The sequence below is a fragment of the Lontra canadensis genome, unplaced genomic scaffold (genome assembly GCF_010015895.1).
Source record: "Lontra canadensis isolate GAN:19392208 unplaced genomic scaffold, GSC_riverotter_1.0 scaffold97, whole genome shotgun sequence".
NCBI lineage: Eukaryota > Metazoa > Chordata > Mammalia > Carnivora > Mustelidae > Lontra > Lontra canadensis.
The window spans coordinates 7,905,113-7,922,880 of NW_022631091.1; the positions used below are offsets into that span (position 1 = coordinate 7,905,113).

The 17,768-nt window shown below is 45.8% G+C and overlaps 1 protein-coding gene across 1 annotated transcript; it reads right to left on the reverse strand.

The window, feature by feature from the left end:
• Nucleotides 1-1,114: 1,114 nt before the first annotated feature.
• PSMB1 (proteasome 20S subunit beta 1) lies at nucleotides 1,115-17,530 on the reverse strand. The gene is made up of 6 exons (XM_032837199.1): nucleotides 17,394-17,530; nucleotides 14,775-14,882; nucleotides 11,392-11,473; nucleotides 8,427-8,556; nucleotides 2,777-2,883; nucleotides 1,115-1,400 (listed from the first exon to the last, which is right to left on the reverse strand). Exons 1-6 carry the CDS (start codon nucleotides 17,504-17,506, stop codon nucleotides 1,215-1,217), a joined length of 726 nt encoding a protein of 241 aa, XP_032693090.1. The 5' UTR covers nucleotides 17,507-17,530; the 3' UTR covers nucleotides 1,115-1,214.
• Between the last annotated feature and the right edge of the window lie 238 nt (nucleotides 17,531-17,768).

Below are 17,768 nucleotides of genomic sequence, written 5' to 3' on the forward strand. Positions count from 1 at the left end.
GGAGCCCAAAGCAGGGCTTGATCTCACGATCCTGAGATCAAGACCTGAGCTGAGATCAAGAGTCAGACACTTAACCGACTAGGTCACCCAGGTGCCCTCGGATTTAATATTCTTAAAGTGTTTACAAAAATTCTTCCTGCTGATGTCTGGCTAAAGCTGATTTGAAGGGCTATTTGCTTTTGTAATTTTCTTCTATTCTGGTTGATCTGAACATTTCCCTCCCACACAGCCATTTCAGACTGCTTAGCAACTCCATGGGTCGGAAATTTTAAGACATTCCATTCACATTCATTAATAAAACCGAGATGACTTTAAAGTTAAAAGTGGTAATACTCCACCCTTTAAGGTAAGCTGGGTGGACTAAATTCCAAAAACCCTCTTCATAAGATGAGCTTGTCATCATGCAGTGAACAGCCGACCAAAACAATCTTTTCCAGAAAAATTTCTTGCTCATAAATTTAACAAAAAGGGGCTCCTAAGTGGCTCAGTGGGTTCAACTCAGGTCATGATCTCAGGGTCCTGATATCCAGCCCCGCGTCAGGCTCCCTGCTCAGCGGGAAGTCTGCTTCTCTCTTCCCATGCTTGTCCTCTATTTGTGTCTCTCTCAAATAAAACCTTTGGAAAAATAAATAGAAGGGAAAAACTGACATGACCTGGTTTTTTTTTTTTTTTCATCTTTTAAATACAAAAACAGGGGTGCCTGGCTGGATCAGTCAGTGGAGTGTGTAACTCCTGATCTTGGGGTCATGAGTTTGAGCCCCACGCTGGATGTAGAGCTTGTTAAAAAAAATTTAAAAATTAAAAAAGGATTAAAATACAAAAATAGCTCTGGAAGACAGAAAAAAGAGAAGCAGAGAAAGAAAGGAAGGGGTGCCTGAGTGGCTCAGTTGATAGATGACTGCCTTTGGCTCAGGTCATGATCCCAGGGTCCTGGGATTGAGCCCCTTATCGGGCTCCCTGCTCAGCGGGGAGTCTGCTTCTCTCCTTCCCCTTGCTCATGCTGTCACTCACTCGCTCTCTTTCAAATAAACAAAGTCTTTGAAAAAGGAAATGAAAGGAAAAAAGAAATTCTACTTTCTAGATCTGTCCTGCTTAGAGACCACAAGTCATAACAGATTACTTCAGTCTTTATTTTTTAATAAAGCACATTAGTCCAACAGTTCCAAGATACAAAATTAACCAGTTCTGAAGTGATAATGCTAACAGCACAGAAATCAATCCTTCCTCAGGGGAACGGTCTCCTCCCTGATGCCCTCCTTGGTCACAATGCAGATTCTGAGGGCATCCCCAGTGTACACATCCCTCTCGGCTGCAGAAATGAAGACATCTTTCACGAGCCGCATGGCTCTGTCCAAAGACAGTGGGACATGCTCCACGTTCTGCATGTTCTTGAAACCAACCTGGTGGGACAGGAAAGTTGGATGCGTCATCACATGACAGTACAAATGCCTTCATGTGTCTTGAGGATTCGCAATGAACAGATCACACAAATCCGGTATGTCTCCTAGCTGAAAAGCAATGACACCTGACACTCATTCACTAAGACAGAGCTCCTGCTCCTGAGGAGCACACGCAGTCTAGAGAGGACATACGAAAGCAGAGCTGCAGGCCAGTGTGCTCCCAGTAAGAAGGACAAAGAGCCAGGAGAGCCCAAGCAGCCATAACTAGGTCACCTGAAGGGAAAGGCTTTGGCAGAAGACACACTTGAGTGGAGGAGTGTGAAGGGTGAGCCACAGTCAGAGGGGAGTAACGCTGCAGACCGAAGGCCTGGTGACGGAGCAGGCACACCACACTGGAGGTCCGGGTGTAAAGAAGAGTGGCAGGAGATGAGGCAGATAAGCAATATACACAAGTGGCTACACATCTGTAATGTATTTCAGAAACACAAGGAAGGAAGCTTGGAGGCAAAAGGATGCTGGGAAATGCAGGCCTCAATTTAGGCAACAGTAGCAGAAAAGGGGTAAATTAAATATGTACTTTAAAGTTAGAATACAAAATTAGGTGACAGAAAAATGGTGAATATGGGGAGAAAGATATATTTTTTTAATCTTTAAAAAAATTAACATATAATTTATTATTTGTCCCAGGGGTACAGGTCTGTGAATCAACAGGCTAACACATTTCACAACACTCACCATACCACGGACCCTCCCCAATGTCCATCACCCAGCCACCCCATCCCTACCCCCAACTCCCCTCCAGCAACACTCAGTTTGTTTCCTGAGATTAAGAGTCTCTTGTGGTTTGTCTCCCTCCCAATCCCACTGCTGCTATAAACATTTGGGTACACGTGCCCATTCGGATCACTACATTTGTATCTTTAGGGTAGATACCCAGTAGTGCAATTGCTGGGTCTAGGGTAGCTCTATTTTCAACTTTTTGAGGAACCTCCATGCTGTTTTCCAGAGTGGCTGCCCCAGCTTGCATTCCCACCAACGGTGTAGGAGGGCTCCAGGGAGAAAGGTTATTTTCAAGATCTCCAGGTAAAGGTGCCAGAGAATTGAAAACATGGAGCAACCACTAACCACTGTAGACACCAGAGCCCCGACTTCATGAGAACACAGAAGATGCTACCGCTGTGGGGGCAAGAAGAGGCCACAAGACAGCCAGCCAAACAGACACAGGAAGACTGGGATAGGGAAAATCAGCCAAATAAATTCAGCAGGGACACACGAGAAAGCCCTGATGTCTCCATGGTCCCCCGCTGGCAAACAGGAGAACTCAGAGGAAAGCACTTTGTGTCAACGTCACAAGCAACATGGATGCAGTCTCTTACCTGGTTGTCAAGCAGGGGCTGGAGCATGGCACTGGCTGAGCCTCCAGCCTTGAACGAGTCTCTCTGGTAGGACCCTACGGGGTCAAAGCTATACACAGCTCCCTTCCCTGAAAGAATAAGACAATCTCTATAGGGGTCCATCCTGACCACAATCCCAGATCACAGCAAGACTAACCCTAGTCGAAGTGGGACACAAATGGACTACGTACTAACTAAAATTCCAGCCAATTCCGTAAGAAGTGTATGCGCCATTATACCCCGGGGTCTGCCCACCTCTTCCCAGAATGTGTTCAGAGGCACACCTGCCCATGCCTGCCTCCTCATGGTGTTTTTGCCATCTGGAGCTCCCTGCTCTCATCAGGGGGACATCATGGATCGCCCAGTGGCTCCCAGTACATATATGATCTCACAGGCACACTGGTTAGTCACAGCTCCTGCTCTGAGTTCTGCACCAAGCTCCTCACAACAGTCCAAAAAAATGAACTAGTGCACTTCTAGCATAGACTTGAGTTAAAATTCTTCTGCTGAATGTGAACAATCACAAAGAAGATTCACTGTGTGTTTTTACTTTTTATTTATTTTTAAAGTTTTTATTTATTTGACACAGAGAGAGAGAGAGAGTGTGAGAGAGCACAAGCAGGGGGAGTGGCAGGCAGAGAGAGAGGGAGAAGGAGAAGCATGCTCCCGCTGAACAGGGATCCCAGGCTTGATCCCAGGACCCTGGGATCATGACCTGGGCTGAGGGAATCCGCTTAATTGACTGAGCCACCCAGGCGCCCCTCACTGCATTTTTTAAAATCAGCAGTAAGCACACTCTTTAGCATCAACACGATAAAAAAAACGGATTCTAATAAAAGAAAAATTTCAGAAAAACACAAACACCACAGGCAAAAGTTTCTGTCTAAAACATCGTTACTCTGCTCTGTACTACTGGAGCTGACCACTACTGCAAAAACAAAAACAAAACAAAACTACCAAACCAGAATCTGGATGTACACATTTTCTTTTCCTTTTTTTTGGATATTTTATTTACTGGAGAAAGAGAAGAGAGCGCATGCACACGAGCAGGCGGGAGGGGCAGAGGGAGACGCAGACTCGCTGCTGAGCAGGGAGCCGCTGCGGATCACGACCCGGACTAAAGGCGGCAACTTCACTGACCGAGCCACCCAGGCACCCCTGAATGCACCCACTCTTCACAGCAGTTACAGAGCACTACAAGGGGAAGAAAAATGGGCCTCTCGGGCTCTCCTGAAGGGTGCGTAAATTGCTATGCCTTTTGAAACAGCAATGTGGCAGTAAAGGTCCACACCCTATGACCCAGTAACAATCTCACTTGTAGATCAGATCTGCCTACAGGAAGGCGTATTTTCACCAGCACAAACTGGAATGAAGAGGGAGATGGGACGGCCCCATGGCTCACAACCACAAGACGATGTGAAATGAAGAGCTCTATGATGCCTATAACACAGTCCTGTGTTGTTTAAAAGCACAGGAAAAACATATGCGTATTTGTACAGGCACACAAAAAGTACGGTGAGATAAACTGCAAACTGTAGTTGGTTATCTCTGTGGGACTGGAGGCAAGAAAGGAAGGGAATCATCTTGTAGGCTTTGGTACTGAATCTGTTACAAAGCACACGTGCCACTGTAATTTTTTTTAAAACAACTGTGTTTTGGGTGTGAGAAATCATGGGTCATTTACGAGGTAGACTTAAAAGTGATGTATCTGATCTTGAAAACACATTATACCAGAACTTAAACACTTTAGTAATTAACCTGAGAAATGTGAGAGGAGGACAGTTGTCTTCCTACCCACGGACCTCTGCTACCCTAGCAGTGTGTGCGTTTTCAGCTGCAGAATTACTTACAACTCTCTGCTGAGAAGGCAGCGTCTGAGGTGCTGAGGTCGCCCAGAAGAACCTGGGGGGGCGTTTTTGCTGGGATCAGTGTGGGACAAGATGGAGATCCCAGGGGCCAGTTCACTAACTTCAACACACGAGAAGGGACAGCAAGTACAGAGCCAAAGAGTAACTCTCTGTCTCAGTAGGCCAACAGGCCACAAGTTAAACGAGGCCCAAGTTTTAACCAAAGGCAGAACCAATCTCAGAAAAAGCTGCAAACAACACATTGAAGGAAAAGAAGGGTGGGATAAGTTGAAGACCAGAGCTTCAAAGACCTTCCCCCCCACTTAACAAAGGCAAGAGACACATTTGTAACATCAGAGCAGAATGGCATGAATCTTTACTATAAATAGGGTGTTTTTTCCTCACCATAATGCTCAATCTTAAAAAAAAGCACAACAGCTTCAATGTAAAAAATAAAGTCAAAACAGTCCTAGAAAGAAAAAAAGATAAACCCTAGATGGGAGCGTCCTAACAAGGTAGGACACTCAATGTCATTAAAAAAAAAAAAAAGACCAGGGGCGCCTGGGGGGCTCAGTGGGTTAAGCCTCTGCTTTCAGCTCAGGTCATGGTCTCAGGGTCCTGGGATCGAGTCCTGCATCGGGCTCTCTGCTCAGCGGGGAGCCTGCTTCCTCCTCCTCTCTCTCTCTCTGACTACTTGTGATCTCTGTCTGTTGAATAAATAAATAAATCTTAAAAAAAAAAAAAAAGACCATTAGCCTGGACCATATGCAATTCAGAAAATTCTGCCATAGCTAGACACCCCCCAAAATGTAAGAGACAAAATACTCCTGGGAGGGGTGCCTGGGTGGCTCAGTGGGTTAAGCCTCTGCCTTCGGCCCAAGTCATGATCTCAGGGTTCTGGGATCGAGCCCCACGTTGGGCTCTCTGCTCAGCAGGGAGCCTGCTTCCCCTCTCTCTGCCTGCCTCTGCCTGCTTGTCATCTCTCTCTGTCAAATAAATAAATAAAATCTTAAAAAACCAAACGAAACGAAACCAAACCAAACCAAACCTCCTGGGAGGCATCCACTGTATACATTACAGAGCTGACACAGTTAGATGGCATTCTTATAAATAAATTTTTAAAAAGACTAATGTGCAGATAAGGAAATGAGCAAAGGTTTCAGCATATAGGTCGGTCTCCAAAGAAATGAAAAGGTCGATAAACACAAAAAATGCCCAACTTGAATATACAAAAGCTATATATAAATAAACCATAAACTATTACTTAACTGCATAAAGATCTTTAAAATGGGGCCCCTGGGTGGCTCAGTCGTTGAGCATCTGCCTTTGGCTCAGGTCATGATCCCAGGGTCCCGGGACTGAGCCCCGAATCAGGGTCCCAGGACTAAGCCCCGAATCAGGTTCCCTGCTTGGTGGGAAGCCTGCTTCTCCCCTCCCACTCCCCCTGCTTGTGTTCCCTCTCTCTCTATGTCTCTGTCAAATAAGTAAACAAAATCTTAAAAAAAAAAAAGAAAAAAAAAAAAAAGAAAAAAATCTTTAAAAGGTGTTAATTCTGATAGTGGTAAAGGACGCAAAAAACCTCCTAGGTATTCATGCCCTAGCTACAAAGGCCTTTCTGAAGAACAAGCCAGGGATGGCATCAACATGACAAAAATATGTGTTCTCTGACCCAGCAACTGAACTTCCGGGAATTTTTCCAGGGAGGTGTACATGGTTAAGAAGTTTACAAAACTGTATGTACAAGAATGTTCATTACATTGTTTTTATTAAGTAAACTGCAACAACTTAAATGACTTTCAGAGGACTGCTAGGCGAATGCTGGTGGAGCTACAACCTATGTCAGTCAGTCACTGAGTCATTATGGATCTTTACTCACTGGCATAAAACGGTCTCCGTGACGACACATCCCATATACAGACGCACGCACTACACACTGCATTCACACAGCGCACAAGCACGCGTGACTGCCGAGATCTCTGGAAGCACGCTCACCAGAAGTTTAACAGAACTCCTCTCAAAGTAGAAGGCTGGCATGATTACCACTCTCATTCCTGTACTTTCTTGTACTATTCAAAACTTCGACAGTACTACTGTTTTTGTTACAGAAAAACCGAAGCCATTTTTAACTGGGCCATGTGCGGGGGGTGATTTTTAAAGCAGGACAGCACAGAGGTCACAGCAGATGGCTACTGAACTGGCCATCCTGAAAGGCAGTGGCTGGATCTAGTGTCCTAAGGACAACCACTGATCTCACTGTCCTAAGTTCAGCCATTGACCCCAGTGTCCTGAAGGACAGCCATTGACCCACCTACCCTAAAAGTCTCGATTACTGGTCTCCTAGTCACATAAAATCCTCTAAAAAATAAGAATAAACATAAAGGATAATCAGGGCAGACCAGAGAAGATTTAAAAAGAGCTGGAGGGGTGCCTGGGTGGCTCAGTCATTAAGCATCTGCCTTTGGCTCAGGTCATGATCCCAGAGTCCTGGGATTAAGCTCCGCATAAGGCTCCCTGCTCAGCCAAAGGCCTGTTTCTCTCTCTCTTGCTATGTCTCTGTCAAATGAATAAATAAAATCTAAAAATAAATAAATAAATAAAAAGACAGTTGGAAATGCCTGAGAATACCACCAAAACATCAAAGAACAGGGCTTTGAACTCAAAACAGATTCAAACCCAAACCTTAGCTTTGCCCTTCAGTAGATGTGAGCATTCCTAAACTGGTGTCTTTCTCTCTCTCAGTGAAACTCAAAGGACATTGTCTAAAATTCAATGGCAGCTATTATTAATGTTGCTAAAACCTGACTTTGACATTCAAGTCAGACATAATTTAAGTGAAAAAAAGTGTCCAGCATGTTGGCTTTGGCAAGATAATCTGTGGCTAGACTATATCCATGCTTTACATTTTCTCTCAGTTTGCAGTAAGGTTGAAAGCCTCAAAATACACTGTGTCAACCTAATTCGTCTACATCTAAACCACAGTCGATAACACGACTAGCACGCTCCCAGAGGCCTCATTTAGGGCAGCTACTAAGACAGAAAGAAAACAAAGGAAAAGCCCATGGAATGGAAGGGGCAGCAGTAAAAAGTGGATACAGGAGAGGAGAGGAGCCCAACTCCTTACCATCCAGAAATTTTCCCTCAGTAGATATATTTTAATATATTGTTATCAGCCAGACATTTCTATAACTTTTTTAAATGGACTACTGTAAATGGTGGCACAGATCTGTCCTGAGAGATAGTGTCTAGTTTTTGGAAGCAAATGAAAGTCAATCCAAATGAGACCCAGTGAAAACCATCAGGGTCCCTGCTCTGTAAGAGAGCTTTGGATCAAAACCAGGATGGACAGGTCAAGTAACAAAGACTGATTTTCTTAAGCCCTCCAGAATGTCCTGAATACATTCAGATGACAGTTTTGGAAATGCATACATTTCTTTTAAGGTACTGCTTTTTAAAAACTTAAAAGTCAGATACTTCTGGAATGTAGAACGATAATTAGGTCAAGCTTCTCCAAGTCTGTTTTCTCTCCATAAGATTAAAATGCTAATGATCTACTACTGAACTCATGCGAGATCTTCAGAAAATATTAGTCATTATCTGGGCTTCCAGATACAACTTGCGGATCATCTCTTTACTTTCCTTTTACCTTCAGTTTCTTATTGCTTTAATTAAGAAAAATAAAACTGTTGGGCAAGATGGTGTTTATGGTTCTTTTCAACTCTTCATGGAAACACACGTTATCTAAAACATGCCACCCCCACTCCATTTTCCAGAATGAAGAATTCTACCGTCTTCATCCAGTCCCCCGATGATGTTGTACACGTAGTAGGGAAAGAAGCGTCTTGAATAGAGGATTGTGGACAGCATGGCAGCAACCGCCCCGGTCGTCATGGTTTTGTTGTTAGAATGCTTGTACATCTGCAAGTATTAACGAAAGTAACAGGCATGGAGAGGCAGGTTATATTACAGACGACAACGAGCACCAATTTCTTCTGCGATCACACAGTAATACTAGCATACCATTTGGGAGGGCTATAAAAATTTTTAAGGGAAAGAACGTTAAATCTGCCCTCAGCTATTTTCCATGCCACCTTTATCTCAGGAATTGCTCATTCAAGAGCAAATGCACACACATGAGCCTTAAGTGGGGTGACCTGGGAGGAAGACTTAAGTCCAGCTCTCCTCTACCTCTGCCAGGGTCAGCAAACTAGAGCCTGTGGACCAAACCCAGCCCACCAACTGCTTCTGCAAAAACAGCTTTATTAGAACATAGTCTCATTCATTCATTACATATATCTACCCCTGCCTGTGCACTGCAACAGCAGAGTAAATGGCCCATAGAGCTGAAAATAATTACTCTCTGGCCCTTTACAGGTCAAGTTTGCTGACCCTTGATCAGACCCAGATACAAGCCCTTCTCTTTGTAGAGTGGATACCTGTGAGAACAGAAGGTGTGAGGGCAGGACCCTTACTCTGGGAAGTGGTCTTTCTCCTTAAAGCATCTACAGTGGAGAATACAAGTATCCAAAGCAAACCTTATTGTGATTTTGAATCCCAGATTTACTGCAGTCTTAGGGAATCCTAAATTATCCAATAGAGAAATTCTACAAAAATTACAAACATAGAATAAATTTAAGTTCACAAATTTCTGAGCCACAGAACAAGCATCTCTCAAGATTCACTTAAGAATACAGGCCAAAATAATCAGTCAAAATACAAAAAAAAAAAAAAAAAAAAGATTGGGAAAAATAATCTTTGTTTCAAAACCAAGCATCAACACTTTAATCACCACACCATTTATGTGATAACGTATGAAAGAAAAATGTCGAGGATTGTGTATTTATGTTGAATTCACTGTTCCTTGTTTATTTTATTTATTTATTTTTAAAAAAGATTTTATTTATTTGATAGAGAAAGACATAGGGATAGAGGGAACACAAGCAGGGGGAGAGGGAGAGGGAGAAGCAGGGCTCCCATCCAGCAGGGAGCCCGATGTGGGGCTCGATCCCAGGACCCTGGGATCATGACCTGAGCCAAAGGCAGACACCCAATGACTGAGCCACCCAGGCACCCCTCCTTGTTTATTTTATTAACACAATACTACTCTGCTAATCATGTACTTTTTGTACTTTAAGTTTCATTTACAAAATATGTACCAGGACTCATATAAACATGTCAATAAATGTACATCACGGAAGCGTTCAATGTAAAGATTTCAAATACTACTAATAAATGGTTACTATTGAGTGAAATCACGTCTACACTCCAACGAGCGATTTCAAAATTATTCAGAAACAGGTTAAATTTATTACAAACTCCAGTACCTATGACATCATTCCTAAGTGCAGATGATCTTGGGTTACTCAAAACCAGGCAAAGACAGAACGTGACCACCTCTGCTAACTTCTTCACATGACAGGTGTCCTTACCCACGACATAACAGTTGTGACGTGCACCCGACAGAAGTAAACCCTACTCCACCCTTGCATTTTTGCCAGTGAAGAGTACGTATTTACTAGTTACTCTCACAGATAAAACCCATTTTACTTATTTTCAGAGAAAAAGAGAGCATGCCCGTGCACACAGGGCGGAGGGGAGGGAGCAGCGTAGGGAGAGGGAGAAACTTAAGCAGACGCCATTCTGAGGGCACAGCCTGACATGGCGCTCCACCTCACTACTCTTCGATCATGACATGAGCTGAAACCAAGAGTCAGACACTTAACCAACTGCACCACCCAGGCGCCCCTAAAATCCCATTTTAATACAGGCTACGTTACTCCTAGCCGACTCTCCTTGAAATTATTGGAAGTTACATACTGCTTAACATACACAGGGCTTAATAAAAACCCAGACGTGGGCGCCTGGGTGGCTCAGTGGGTTAGGCCTCTGCCTTCGGCTCAGGTCGTGGTCTCAGGGTCCTGGGATCGAGCCCCGCATCCGGCTGTCTGCTTAGCGGGGAGCCTGCTTCCCCCTCCCCCTCTGCCTGCTTCTCACTTCTCTCTCTCTGTCAAATAAACAAATAAAATCTTAAAAAAAAAAAAAATCGACGTGCCTCTGCTTTTATTGAAAGTCAGTATTCCTTTGTGCCTCATGCCTACCCATCTCGCACAAGAAACATGCAGGCAGTGACACTGTCAGCCCCTTCAGAACCTGCAGAATAGGTTAGAAAGGCTCATTCTCTCGCTTCCTTCTCATACCACCCTTTCCTGCTGTTCCACTCCTACCCCTCAGGTATCAAAACTTCCCTAGCGGGCAGTCAACTGAAGCCTACCAAGGTGGTAGGTGATGACAGCTTGGGTTGTACCTCCTCATCCAAACACTCCTGCCTCGTCTATCCCTGGTCCTGCTCATGCATCCTGTCGACTAAGAACGCAATGCTGCAAAGAGGGAAAGCACGTCAGCTTAATGGCATTACAAACCAAGCACCTATCTGGAAGCTTGCCTCCTCCAGAGAATTTTAGTTTTTGAAGATTATCTTCAGAAGAAACCCTTCCCAGGCTACCTTGAAAGGGTAGAGAACCTTTATATTGCAGAGATTTTAACAAAGGAAATATTCTGCAGTTTCACATTATGCTACTCTCATGTCGCTATATTAACAATATCATTTCATTTTTAGAATGGGCTACATGTAGTTTCATCAGCTAACCTAGAGCTTCTCCAGCTATTCTGAATGCCAGTCCTGCTGTACGCTTCCAACCGTGGAAGAGTTGCCATTAACTTTCCATACCATAGACATGTAAGGAAGGCATCTACCTTTAGTCTTGCTTCAATAATCTTTGTCAGGGTAAGACAGTCTCCATGAAAACCGCTGCATCCAATGACTGTTTTGTCTGTTCTGTAAAAAGCACATTTCAAGAAACTGAGCTGGTCAGATAACAAAGTATAACGTACCTTGGGCAATTTTAAATTTAAAACTCCTATTCGCACTATTTACCAAATGGTAATGGGACTAGTTAGCCCTTTGTTGTTGTGGGGAGGGGGTCATCACTTTATTCCCTATGCTATACTAATTACCTGCAGATCAAAGACGTATAGAAGAATGAAAGAGTGAGTGGCCTACAGAAAACACAGGTGATACAATCTTGGGTTGGAAGCCACCTGTTTAAATATGATACAACCCAATGTCCACATAGAGAAGTTTCATAAATGTGACTACACAGCAAATTAAAAAAAATTTTTTTTAAGATTTATTTATTTATTTGAGAGAGAGAGAGAGCGCGAGAGCACGCGAGCATGAGAAGGAGAGTCAGAGGGAGAAGCAGACTCCCTGCCGAGCAGGGAGCCTCATGCGGGACTCGATCCCAGGACTCCAGGATCATGACCTGAGCTGAAAGCAGTTGCTCAACCAACTGAGCCACCCAGGTGCCCCGCAAATTAAAATTTTTAAAAAGATTTACTTATTTGAGGGAGAGTGAGGGAGTGAGTGAGCAAGCAGAGGGAGGGACAGAGAGCAGGAGAAAGACTCCCTGGCAGACTCCCGACTGAGCCGTAAACCTGGCGCAGGGCTCCATCTCATGACTGCAAGATCATGACCTGAGCAAAAACCAAGAACTGGACACACAACCCACTGAGCCACCTAGGCACCCCTCAGATTAAAACTTATACAGAGAAAAATGATGAAGAAAAAATAAAACCTACAGTAGATATGACCAAAGTCTAATTCTAACCTTAGTCTAAAGGCCTCTATCAATATCAGAAGTGTTGACACACTGCATCATGGGATATAACGTGCGGCACGGTGAATGTAATTAGTAACACTGTACTGAATGTTGCAAAGTTGCTGGGAACAGATCTTAAAAAGTCCTCAACTAAAGAAAAAATTCTGTAATTACATACGGTGACAGGTGTTCACTGACTGGTTGTGGTGATCACTTTGCAATACACACCAGTATGGAATCATTATGTTGTACACCAGAAACCACTGTATATGTCCATTACATCCCAATTAAAAAAACAATGGGAAAACTGGTACAGTTACAAGAGTCACATAGAAGGAAACACAAGTCACCATGAACATATGAAGACCCTTCATGTTGTTCACAAATCCAAAGCTACACAGGAGATGATTTCAATCTATTAGCCTGGTTAATAATGCCTAATGCTGGGGAGGCTGTGGAAAATGGTACTCCTAACAAATTACTGGGTAAGAATATATATTAATTTAACTTTTTAAAAGGGCCATTTGGCATATCCAGTAAAAATTTAGGTGAACATCACTTTTATCCAGTAATTCCAGTGCTAGAAATTCATCCTGTAAATATACCCATGTAAGTTTGCAAAGATTACTACAGGCTTATCTGGGAAAGTACACATGCTACGTTAATGGCTCTGGAAACAAAACAAACAAAAAGCAACTTAAATGCCCACCACTGTGGAACTGATTAAATTCTGGAAGAGCCAAACAAATTCAACCAGGTCTCAAAGACTTCTGAATTTTAGTATCAATCTATACAGAAACCTGTATCAATATCATCAAGATAATTGCAGAAGTCACATGATAAACTCTTCCTTCCAGAAATTTATGAGTGATTCATACGAACCATACCTGTCCAGCCAGGGGGACTGACAGCTCCAGGGGCATCACCAGCATTTCCTGACCTATCCCTACAACCAGTCTCACTGCACTGAGTTAAAGAGTTCCAGTGTCTTTAGCATCAAGATGGGTGAGTAATACCAATAGGGTAGGACAAAATCTTGGAGCTTTAAGATGCTTCTCCCAAATATTCAGGTGTACATTAAAGGGAGGAGAGTCTGCATGCAAAGAATGAAGACTAAATGTAGACTCTCCAACAGGTGGGGAAGAGGCAAGTTTGGCTTTAAGTCAGCTCCAAAGGGCCTGGGATTAGGTGTACACAGGCAGCTTCAACTCTATGTATGGTTCAGTGCTGAAGATGGATGATAAGGACAGAGGACATTATTAACGTGCTATCTATCTACGTAGCTGTAGTATTTCATAAAAAGAAAAAAGAACAGGTATTCCCTTCATAAACACACACACTAAAGTAGAACATTACAAAGATAAGCAGAACCTTGCATGACGATGGTATTTGTAAAGTTACGTTCTTAAATTTTATCTGTGACATTTACTACTTTCAAATTATGAAACATCTTAGAAAAAATAAGGTAGCACCCATGAACTACGAAGTAGAGAGGAGAAAGGGATATCGAAAGGTAGAAGAGTGGATGAAGAGGGGTATCTGGGTGGCTCAGTCAGTTAAGCGTCTGCCTCCAGCTCAGGTCACGATCTCAGGGTCCTGGGATGGAGTCCTGTGTTGGGCTCCCTGCTCGGCAGGGAGCCCGCTTCTCCCTCTGCCCCCTGCGCACGTTCTTTCTCGTGCATGCGTGCTCTCTCTCAGTCTCAGAGAGGAAAAAAAGAGTACGTGAAGAGGACTGGGAAGATGAAGGCAAACAGCTGTTCTTTAGGACAGGGTGTAGGCTGGGTCTGACCAGGAAAGAAGACAGAACCCTCTTCTTTACCTACTCGTAACACAGGGCCCCATCCAAAGGACTTGAACCCCATCAATCCATTCCTATTACAATTCAGGGTTAACAGGCTCTTGTGGACTAACTTAGGAATTAACCACCATTTGTAACTGTTTCCAAAAACGTGAACTACAAACCAACGCCTATCAGTGCATATTTCATTTTCATGGTTTAGAAAAAATATAGCTAGCCCATTAAGACTGTGCCTCACAGATACAGCTGCTTAGACTCTGGCTAAATGTTCTGGGTAAAAAAAAAGTGGGAGATTAAAAAAAACATGCAATGGGTTAACAGATAAAAGAATGCAAAGCTATGTGATAATGTAACTATACAAAATGTTCACAGTAAGAGCCACGGGACAGCACACAGGTGTTCACTATAAAACTCTTTCACCTTTGTTGTATATTTGAAACTTTTCATGATAAAATGTTAAGGTCAGAATACTTCCTGCCAGTACAGCAAATATCATGAAGACTACACATTGAATTATTAGGAAATACTAACTTAGAAAGCAATTTTCTAACAAAAATGCAAACTAAGCTCCAAATACGCAATCTAAAATCTCAGGAAATAAACTGTCTAGACGTGGAACCTCTCACAGCAGAACATCCCCCAAGGCACAGGGAAGCGCATCCCTAGAAATATTTACTTACAATTTGTAGCACTTGGGGCTATCCCGGGTGTGAATCGAATACCCTTCACTCAGTCGAGTGTCAGAAGCAACGATCGAAAAATCTTCTCCAGCGATTGCCAATACAGTACTGGGGGGGGACGGACACAAAAATTAAGGAGTATCTGTGGATGATTAATAGCACCTCTGTCTAGAGGAGAGTTACCTGTAGCATATACTGGAATAAAACCCATGAGATCTGAGCAAAGCAGGACTCAGAGGAAAGATGAAATATCCAGGGAAAGGACCCCTTCCTAGGAGTCATCTGGGAAAGAAAGATTGACGTGCTCCCTGAGAAACACAAGCCTAAATCAGAGCAGAAGTCACTTAACAGAAGGTAACAGAAAAACCACCGGCATCATAACATCATCAACACACAACAACAAAAACATGAAATACTGACCTTGTGCGAGATACGGGTATCACAAAACTGGACCCTAACCCTGCCCCAGGGATGAGGTACAGACAGCAGTACCACAACCAAAGCTCTCTGAGCTGAAAGAGGGGCTCAATGTTTTTCATTTCTTTACATCCAAGCTCTTAGTGAACAGCATCTGTTGGAAACGAATGAGCAAAAAACAAAGCTTTCCTCTTACTGTTGTACGATTTATGCTAACAGTTTACTGAAAACACCTGAAGGACGAATTCCCAAAGAAGTTTATCCAGTTCTAATTCCGGATCTCTCCAGGCTGTGGGTTAGCTGCTTAACATCCCAAGGCCTCCGCGTCCTCATATACAGATCAGAGATCCTAACAGTTAACTACCTTATCAGGATCTTGCAAGAATTAAAGGAGTTAATGACTGTAAAGCCCTTTTACTTGTGCCTGAAACCTAACTGGTCCTCCAGTGTTAGCCGTGATTTTGTGGCATAGGGAGGAGAAAGGAGAGTGTGACCCCTGAGATCCTGAGCTCCGGAGTTCCTGGAGACCTGGCCTGGCCACTTCTGGCTCTGTGACGGCTGAGGAGCCGTCCAAGCTCACGCGGGCAGCAGCAGCTCCTGCGCACAGGATGACTGCCAGGGTGAAGGGCACGGATCACAGCAGCACCTGGCACAATGCTGCACAGAACACCAGCGTTCAGAAAACTCTGTCTGTTCCTTTCACTGAGGTGGGACCCGCACGGAAGCTTAAGGACAAAAGGACGCATTCCAGATCACACGGACAACGAAGAAAGGGAACCAGGGAATACCCCGAAAACGACACACAACTTATTAAGGGGCTTTCTCGTGAGCTAGCGGAAGCACGCAAGGCCTATGGGAAGGACACGCGTGTACTTCAGAAAACCCTCAAGCTCCGGAAAGAGAACAGTTCCACATGCAGAGCTGAGCGGAGCTGGACGAAGGCCCCCGTGACAGGAACATAGCGCGCGAATCGGGATGAGGCGCTGTCCCAGGAGATGAACGTAGCAGCACGGGAGCAGTACCAACTGGAAGAAGCGGGGATACCGGAAAAACACAAACTGTTCAAGTTTTTGGAACCGCCAAAACGGGACCGAAGTGGAAGAGCCCGTGGTGATGGCCAAGATTTTAAACCTGGGTAAGCAGGATGATGGCGTTCGGTATGAGCGCAGAGAAGGGGACTGAGGAATAATGAGCTTGATTTTTGTTCTAGTGTCCTGAATCACGGCGACAGAGAAAATCGAGGGAGAAAAGTTTCATCTAAGAAGCCCCAAAGGAAAAAACAAGTAAATAAACAAACAAGAAGCCCAAGAGGAGGGACTCGTGAGGCTGAACCGGAGACACCGTACGGGAGTCATCCTCCCACGAGAGGAGCCAGTAACGCGGCTCAACTAGCTGCTCTGCAGCGACCGGGCGCAGCTACCCGAGAGCTACAACGGAGACTGCGCACCCCGACCCCGCAGCTTCTCTGCGGAATGGCCTGCGCGGGGAGCGCGGTCCGGCTGCAAGAAGCTGCACGGTGCCGAGCTTCAGTGGCAGCAACAAGGCTGAATGAGCGCCGCCCCGTGTCTCTGCAGCACAGCGACAGTCTGCGTTCAAGTCCGACCCCGGCCGGACACGACTGACTCCCGGCCGTCGCCAAGAACCGGGTCCGCCCGAACCGGGAGGGAAGCTACGGACGGCGCCTCAAGCCCCGCCTCCCGCCGGTCGCCCGCGCCCCCCGCGAAGCAAGCACCAGGGTGAGGCCGCGGGTGCAGATGGACAACTGGAGGGCGGCGCGCACGACGGCGCGTCCTAAGGGGTCGCTCCGCTCCCTTTTCCCCCGAAGCAAACGGACTCCCGGACAGAGGCACCGAGCCTTTACGTAAAACGCCGAGCGTGGTTCCGCTGACGACGCGCCCACGACCAGCGCGTCCCGACGCTGACCCATCGGCCCCAACGAGCACCGGCGGCCACCCCGCGGCCTCGCCGTCCGGCCGGAGCCCCACTCAGACCGTGAGGGGAGCCTCCGTGTCCCGGCCGGGCCTCCACTTCTGTCTACGGCCTCGCTGCGACACGAGCGACCGGCCGGTAAGGCGAAGCACGCAAGGCCGCAGCCCCACCCGCGGCGTACGGAGAGGGGGGCCGGCGGGCCACCGCGGGTGCCGCCAAGGCCGCCGACAGCCTGTGGCAGGGACGGGGAAAGCGAGGCTCTCGGGCCGTTACCCTCCGTTGAAAGCGTAGGGCGAGAAGCGCAGCTGCACGGGGCCCGCGGTGCTGTGGGGCTCCATCGCCGGGTCTCGGCCGGGTCCCAAGCACCCTACGGCGGTCGAAAGCATCACACGGCGTGGGCGGCTCCGGGGCTCCGGCGGTGGCTCCCGCGGCGGCGGCTGCTGTCTCACGACAAGATGGCGCCTGACCGGAAGTCCCGTCACTTCCGGCTCCGGCGGTTCCCGCGGTCTCACGTCGAGGGCGCCCGGCCGGAACTCTCGTCACTTCCGGCTCCGGCGGCGCTCCTTCCGGCCGCTCTATCTCGCGCCTGTCGTTGCTCCTGTGGAGAGCCAGGCGCCCCCTATTCCGAGGAGGCCGCCAGTTTTCTTT

What these genes read in the sequence shown, in the direction of transcription:
- PSMB1 (XM_032837199.1), bottom strand. Translation starts at nt 17,506, where the DNA reads ATGCTTTCGACCGCCGTAGGGTGCTTGGGACCCGGCCGAGACCCGGCG. An exon ending in TTATTGAAGCAAGACTAAAG is followed by an intron (nt 8,557 to 11,391) that starts GTAGATGCCTTC and finishes TAATACTTGCAG; the next exon opens with ATGTACAAGCATTCTAACAA. An exon ending in AGCCCCTGCTTGACAACCAG is followed by an intron (nt 1,401 to 2,776) that starts GTAAGAGACTGC and finishes CTGTCCCACCAG; the next exon opens with GTTGGTTTCAAGAACATGCA.